We start from the raw sequence: 7,791 nt of genomic DNA on the forward strand, positions 1-7,791 counted from the left end.
AAAAAATATAAAATTTAAAAAAAAAATATATATATATATATATATATATATATATATATATATATACACACACACATATGTATATACATATGTATGTATATGTATATATTTATATATATACATATGTATGTATATGTACATATATATATACATATATATGTATATGTATATATATGTATATATACACATGTATATATATACACATATGTATATACATATGTATGTATATGTATATATATGTATATATACATATATGTATATATATACACATATGTATATACATATGTATGTATATGTATATATTTATATATATACATATGTATGTATATGTACATATGTATATATGTATGTGTACATTAGTTTAAAATAAATGCTATGGATTAATATGATTAGTATGTAAATATTTTTTTTTTTTTTTTTGCTAAATGTGTTTAGATAAGATCTTTTTTTTTTTTTCCCCTTACTTTTTAAGGTAGAAATATTATGTTACTAACAGAATGAGTAATTTTTATTTTGAAAATCATTTATGAACCTTTAGTTTACTTATAAGTGAACATTTTAAAATTCGTCAAATGTACATCTCTTAATTCTACTTTTCTTCGTGTCCATCTGCACTATAAAGCTGGTAGATGTCACTGTAATGGTTGAAAATAGTGCCCAACCAAATGTCTAGCATAAACAAATAGGTACCCAAAATATTAAGTTTTAGTTTATTTAACATTTTCATATTATGCCCTTGTTTGAGCCTCATTCTTTTCATAAGAAAGAATTTTTGAATTGTGTATTTACATGTAAAATGTACAGTTAAAAAATAAATAAAAGTTTTGGATTTATATTTAATATTATTTTATTAAAGAATGTGTGATTAAAATAATGTCAAAACATTATTTAAGAATGTATTTTTTTTTTCAAAGAATGAGGCTTAAACAAGGGCTATGTATGCAATTTCATAAGATTTTTATTCTCTAATAATTTTAATTTTGTTTAATTACTTATATCATCTATTCCATACATAAGACGTGCAATGCACGTATTTACTACTAGTCTATATAAAATGCACACCACCATTCTACCTTGTTTCGTGAATAGTATTGGATTTAGGGGCATTAAATGTGGCACTAAGCAGTTCAACTCCACTATCGCCGTGTTTGACTAGTTTTCGCTCGTGCGCGCCTATGGGGTGAGGCAAGCTTGAAGCTACTTGCTCAGCCAAACTGTGGCTCGATTCACTCCACGAGCTCAACCCTTGGTGAGGTAGTTCGCGGGTTAATTATATGAATGGTAACTGAACTTTGCCCTATGTTATTACTTAGTCATTGAACTTAAAAATGTAATTCAATGGTCACTGAATTTCGTCAAGTGTTATTATTTCATAACCAAACTTTAAAATGTATCTCAATAGTTACCGAACTTTGCACCGTGTTACCTATCCGTCACTCAAATGGAAAAATCTGTTAAGTCTAACAAACGGCGTCAACTTGAATGACGGATGTGTAACATGATGCAAAGTTCGGTGACCATTGAGATACATTTTAAAGTTCGGTTATGAAATAGTAACATTTGACGAAATTCAGTGACCATTGAGTTACATTTTTAAGTTCAATGACTAAGTAGTAACATAGTTGAAAAATCAAATCGACCTCAATTACATTGGTACTATTCGAAGATTTTGTACTTTTATTTAATTTATTTTTTTTTTGGTCAATTTCTTCTAATGTTCCAACTGTTTCTCTTTCAATCTATTTATGCGGAGTTTGAGACATGGTGAACTGATACTAGTTGATCTAAAAATCAAACGTACTTTTTCAGTGTGATAAATAAATATTAGCAACAATTCCATTTTTTTTTAATTTATAGGTCTCTGATTTTCCGTTTCCTCTTTTTTTCCCTTCATTTTCTTTGATTTCTTTTTTAATAGAGGTCGATTTCAAAAACTTAGCCCTTGTTTGATCCATATTTTGAGAGATAAAATGAATTTTTGTATAGTATATTGATGAGAAACGTGTAGTTAAAAAATAAAGAAAAGTTTTAAATTTGTGTAATATTATTTTATTGAAGAATGTATGGTTGAAAAATGTCAAATCACTGTTTAAAAATGTATTTTTTTGAAAGAATGAGACTCAAATAAGGGTTTAATAATTCAATTTAAAAATATATCTTAATGGTCACCAAACTTTGCCCTATGTTACTATTTAGTCACCTAACTTAAAAAAAAATAACTCTATGGTCATTGAACTTCTTCAAGTATTACTACTTTATAATCGAACTTTAAAATGTATCTCAATGGTCACCGAACTTTGCATCATGTTACCAATCCGTCACTCAAATTGACGTCGTTTGTCGGACTTAATGGATTTTTCCATTTAAGTGACGGATGGGTAACAATGTGCAAAGTTCGGTGACCATTGAGATACATTTTAAAGTTCGGTTATGAAGTAGTAACACTTGACGAAGTTCAATGACTATCGAGTTATATTTTTAAGTTTGGTGACTAAATAGTAACATAGGGCAAAGTTCAGTGACCATTCATATAATTAACCAGGTAGTTCGCACAATTCTTTTATTGAAATTGCAGATTTTACTCATTATAACTAGTCGGCTTGTCCTAGCGAGTGGCTCGTCATATTTAATACCCCTAACTGAATTGTACAATTAACTTAATGAGATTTAACTTTTCCATTTCCTTTTTAACCCATTTTAATAGTGTCTAGTCAACTTACTAAACATGTCATTAAGGACATGAAATACCAAAAATATTCTAGTTATAATAGTTTATCAAGACAAATAAAACCATCAATAATTGCACCTCTCTTATTAGGTTAGCATCCCCCCACTCCCATCCCCCACCACAATAATCCCTCACTCTCTGATGTAAGCATTTTTTCTTAAAAAGATTATCCACAACTAAACAAATAGATTGGCCTAGATTATGTATTCATGTTTTCCATGTAACCATTGACTACAATGGACACAAGACAGACTTAGATATATGCAGACTTCTGAATCATGCACAGTTCTGATACATGTATTTGGCATCATAGTACAGCGGTCTCATCTTTGATGAACTCTACTGTTACTCAAAGTGATAAAATGGGGCCACACGACCTCTTTCAATTCTATATAATAGCTCCTCTTCTCAAGTTTCTCTTCGCCTTCTACCAACAACTTCTACCTGATTTACACACTATGCAATCCAGTGAGGTTACTGGAATTCAGTATCTACTTCCTTCGAACCCAACTCAGTACATGGCAGGATATCAGTTGAACAGATTTTCCAACTCTTTATATCAATTTCAGATGACTCCCCAATTTCAAGAATTCAATCCACAAATAAAATGTTTAAGCGGTAGCTCAACTTCTGATGAAGCAGATGAGCAAAATATAATAAATGAGAGGAAGCAGAGAAGAATGATATCTAACCGGGAATCTGCACGAAGATCACGTATGCGCAAACAAAAGCACCTGGACGAGCTTTGGTCACAGGTTGTCTGGCTTCGGAATGAGAATCGACAACTCATAGACACACTGAACCATATCTCGGAGAACCATGATCGAGTCCTCCAGGAAAATTCTCAACTCAAAGAAGAAGCATCAGAGCTTCGCCAAATGCTTGCTGACATGCGGCTCAATAGTCCCTTTCCTATCCTGAGAGATCTTGATGACGATCCCTTGCCTTAAAAACTAAAATATTTATCCATCCTTTAGTTCTTGATTTCTGAAAATTTGCTTTGTTGAGATTTTAAGGCAGATATGATTTTTGTTTTCCATGTCTCTTCTTCTCTTTTGGGGCTCTCAATAAGAAATGTCACTCTTGTCTTCGCTTATGGTATCAAATGTTTAAGAGATGGGAGTTATAGACATGAATCCTCCATGAAAATTGATGATGTCTGCTTTCACTAAGGTCTATCCATGTCAATGTCAATATCAATGATTGTATCGTTGACACTCAGATTTTTTTGACAAAAAATGACCATGATGCAATCAAATAGCATAAAAAGGAACCAAAAAACAATGAAAAAGGAGAATTTCTACCAGAAGTGGAAATTATTGGTTCTTTCAGGCGAACTACAACAGAGAAAGCAGGCACACAATGTACTTGTACAAGGTTGTGGTAGACAAGTTGGTTCATATATAGTATAATTTAACAGAAAAGAGGGAAAAAAAAAAAAAACATTTTGTGGGTACTCGTTTTAGCTAAAAAATTATGTTCTGTTGACCTGCCCAGCAAAGTCAGGAAAACCTCAATTGCTCGAATAATCCTTACTGGGTATTAAGGAAACATAGTTTACAGTGGGTAAGGTGACGCATATTAGCCTTATTTCAGCATGGTATCTGTTCATATCGTTCGAGATTTTCATCTTTAGATTTTTCCTTATTTCACAAAGGAATCCTGCTGGAATTTGCTCGGGAAGAATTTCAATTTTCTATATAAAAGTGTGTTTTGCGTCGTGAGAAATTTCCGTAATGAAATTAATATTGTTATGGTAACAATCTATCACACCCTAAAACCGGAGAAGATCATCTTGCATTTAATAGTTAGAACAAGTTTCACGTACAGATCAAGAAACTACAAGGAGAATTACATAAATGGGCTGGGCTTATATTGACAAATGTTTCCAAATCAAACACGGCTCTTAATTTCAACCCACTGGCCACTAATCAAAAGTGAAGAATGACAGAGCTCTTGACGCCAACTTCTCAATCCTCGCCACCGGAATATGGCTCAATCAAAACCGGTGGATTATTGATGTCACAAATTGGAAATCATTAGCAAAAAGGAGCAGATATTTTCAAAATTACAGTAACAGACATATGGTTTATAGAGGTAAGGAATTGAGTTTGGTCATCATCCCTAAATAATTTTGATCATGTTCGAGGTCATAATTGATGAGTGAAACCATTCTATTGTAACCCGATCTTCCAATATTTTAGGTTACAAAATAGGTTGTTTCAATCGTGGATTACTATGAAGAAAAAATCGAAAAGTTACAATTGTCCCGGGTATTTGATTTAATATGAACATGTTTTAAGTCTGAAACCTTCGAATAGTTTCAAAATTGTTTCAATCAATGAGATATAACAATTTGCTGTGACCTTGTATTATAGATGTTGTGACATGTATTTCATCTATGTGACTTGCATTTAAATCCAATGACATATAGATTCTATCACATGTAGATGTTGTGACATGTATTTAAGCTCTCTATGACTTAGATTGTAGATATTGTGACCTGCATATAAATTACATGACTTGTACTTGAATCCTGTAAAATTTAGATCCTATGGCATATAGATGTTGTGACTTGTGTTTAAGCTCTTTGTGACCAGTATTGTAGATGTTGTGACTTCTATTTAAATCTTGTAAAATGTAGATGCTATGACATGTAGATGTTGTGATCTATATATTTTTGTGACCAAATTTTTCATCACCGTTTGCAAGCTTCCTAACAATCAAACCATCTTTTCGATTGGTGATGGAAGTTCATCTTTTGTGATTGATATAGATCAACGTACGTGAACCTGTAGGATGCTACAATTGTGACTTGTGACCAATTTATATTGACTTGTGACCTGTGAACAATTAGTAAATTGTGATCATTGCACATTGATTTGTGACCTATGACCAATTTACATTGACGTGGCCTGTGACATAAAATCAGAATGTAAAATGTGAACATAAATCAATTAATTGTGACCATTGTACGTTGATTTGTAACATGTGCACATTGTCCTATGACCTTAACTTGTAAAGGAAGATATGACATGTGACTAGTGAACTTGACACGTACATAGTGCATGTTGAATCGTGACATGTGACATAAATCATAATGTAAAACGTGAAAATATGAATCAATGATCTGTGACTCGTGACAAAATTAGAATGCAAAATATGAACATAACTCAGTGAACTATGACTTGTGACCCCTGACAATGACCCGTGACCTTAAATTAGAATGCAAAGTAAACCTGTGACATATATCAGATAACAATTCAAATGACATATATGTACAAATGAAAAAGAATTTACAACCTGCTGAAAATGCAAATACCTTCAAAAATGAATAAAATTTCATCACCAACATTAACAAACTAAAGCAATTGTATTACTCAAATCGAACACAAATTCCAGTCATAAATATTACAAATTTTTTAAACAAGAAAATTGATGTCGAAATAAAAATATAGTAGCCCATATGGGAACAATCAATCTAGCATGGTGCTATTTTCCTTATTCTTGCCCAGCGTTGTGACCTGCTTGATTTGCTTATGTTTAAACAGGGGGAGAGCTATATCCAGCCTAAACAAAACTCCAACAACTAGAATCTAACAAAGCGACCTGCTATCTTGATTCGGATGTTATCAGGGTCTGACCGTTTCATTTCTCTCAATAAAAAAATAGTGGATCAATTGAGGTTAAACCACAATTTCATGACAGTCCATGAAGTGTAAGAAACATGTATTTGCCAGTATATCTTATTGGGCTTTGCTGAATTTTGTTATGAAATTGATCATAACACATTTCGAAGCGTTTTGTTGTAATTTTTCAGTGAAAAACCAGCGGTCTTCAAGAATAATGTACTTCCATTCCTACATTATTTGTATAGATCAAGACAACATTAAAATCAAATATGAAATGGTAAAACAATCATGTTACAGATAAATGTACAATAATAATTCACTCAAGTCACACATATAAAAAAACCCAATCAGAAGTTCTAGTTCTTAAAGCAATGTCACATAAGGTAGATCACAGTTCATCATACTAGCCTTTTCAACATACATTGAACATAGTTTATTAGGTCACAATCAGACAGTAATTGAGGTTACAATACTAGTTTATGTATACATATAGACAATGTTAAAATAAAATATAGAATTGTAGAATAATCAAGTCACAAATTATCATACAATAGGATATTTCTCAGGTCACATACATAAAAAATTCAATCACAAGTTCTGATGCTGAACACAAATCTAAATTAATGTCACAAACAATGAATATTATTCACAATACTTGTGAACCATCAACTGTGACTTTCATAAATGGTCTTCAAATAAAATAAACAACACAAAACTGAAATTACCTTCTCCGAAGTCGATTTGCTTTAGATCCAAAACATTTCAATTTCTTGGTTTCAGGTTCTTTCTGTATTTTATCTGTCTTTCTCTTATATTTCCTATTTCTGGCCTCATATGCCTTCTTCCTCGATCAACTCTCCTTGTTCGAACCATTGTGTGGATTTTTGTGTATATTGTACCACAGAGAATAGTACAGAGAATGACATTCAAAGGAGATGAAGTTGTGTATAAATAAGAGAGAGAAGTGAGGTTTGATGTCGACAACGAGGAGGTCTCGTCGATTATGTTTAATGGCGACAAACGAACGTGAGATGAGCGAACGCCGAAAGAACAAAACGTGGATTTTGAAGAAGATGGAAGTTGTTAGAAATGGATTGTGAAAGATATTTTCCTCTTTTGAAAATAGAATCCCACTTACCCACGTCAATTACCTATAATTAGTTGAAATCGAATTAGTTAAACTTTATTATTAATTTATAAATAGTAATATTTAAAAAATGCTTTATCACCTAATTTGTGTATAAACAATTCTTAAATTTGATTTTTGAAATTGAAAGTTAAAAAACATGAGTGGGTGTAATTTCCTCATAAGGGAATCTAGGCCCACTACCCTCCAAAATATAACAACTTAGAATAGGATTTTGCTGTTTGTAAACCCAAAAAAAAAAAAAAAAAAGGAAAAAAAATTTTCGTAAAAAATAAGGAAAAATT

At 31.7% G+C, this 7,791-nt stretch overlaps 1 protein-coding gene across 1 annotated transcript; it reads left to right on the plus strand.

Moving 5' to 3' along the window:
- The first annotated feature begins 2,909 nt into the window (after positions 1 to 2,909).
- Positions 2,910 to 4,078, plus strand: LOC111402598 (basic leucine zipper 43-like). The gene has a single exon (XM_023030980.1). It carries the CDS (start codon positions 3,007 to 3,009, stop codon positions 3,676 to 3,678), a length of 672 nt encoding a protein of 223 aa, XP_022886748.1. The 5' UTR covers positions 2,910 to 3,006; the 3' UTR covers positions 3,679 to 4,078.
- The last annotated feature ends 3,713 nt before the right edge of the window (positions 4,079 to 7,791 follow it).

Source organism: Olea europaea, chromosome 10 (assembly GCF_002742605.1).
Source record: "Olea europaea var. sylvestris chromosome 10, O_europaea_v1, whole genome shotgun sequence".
NCBI lineage: Eukaryota > Viridiplantae > Streptophyta > Magnoliopsida > Lamiales > Oleaceae > Olea > Olea europaea.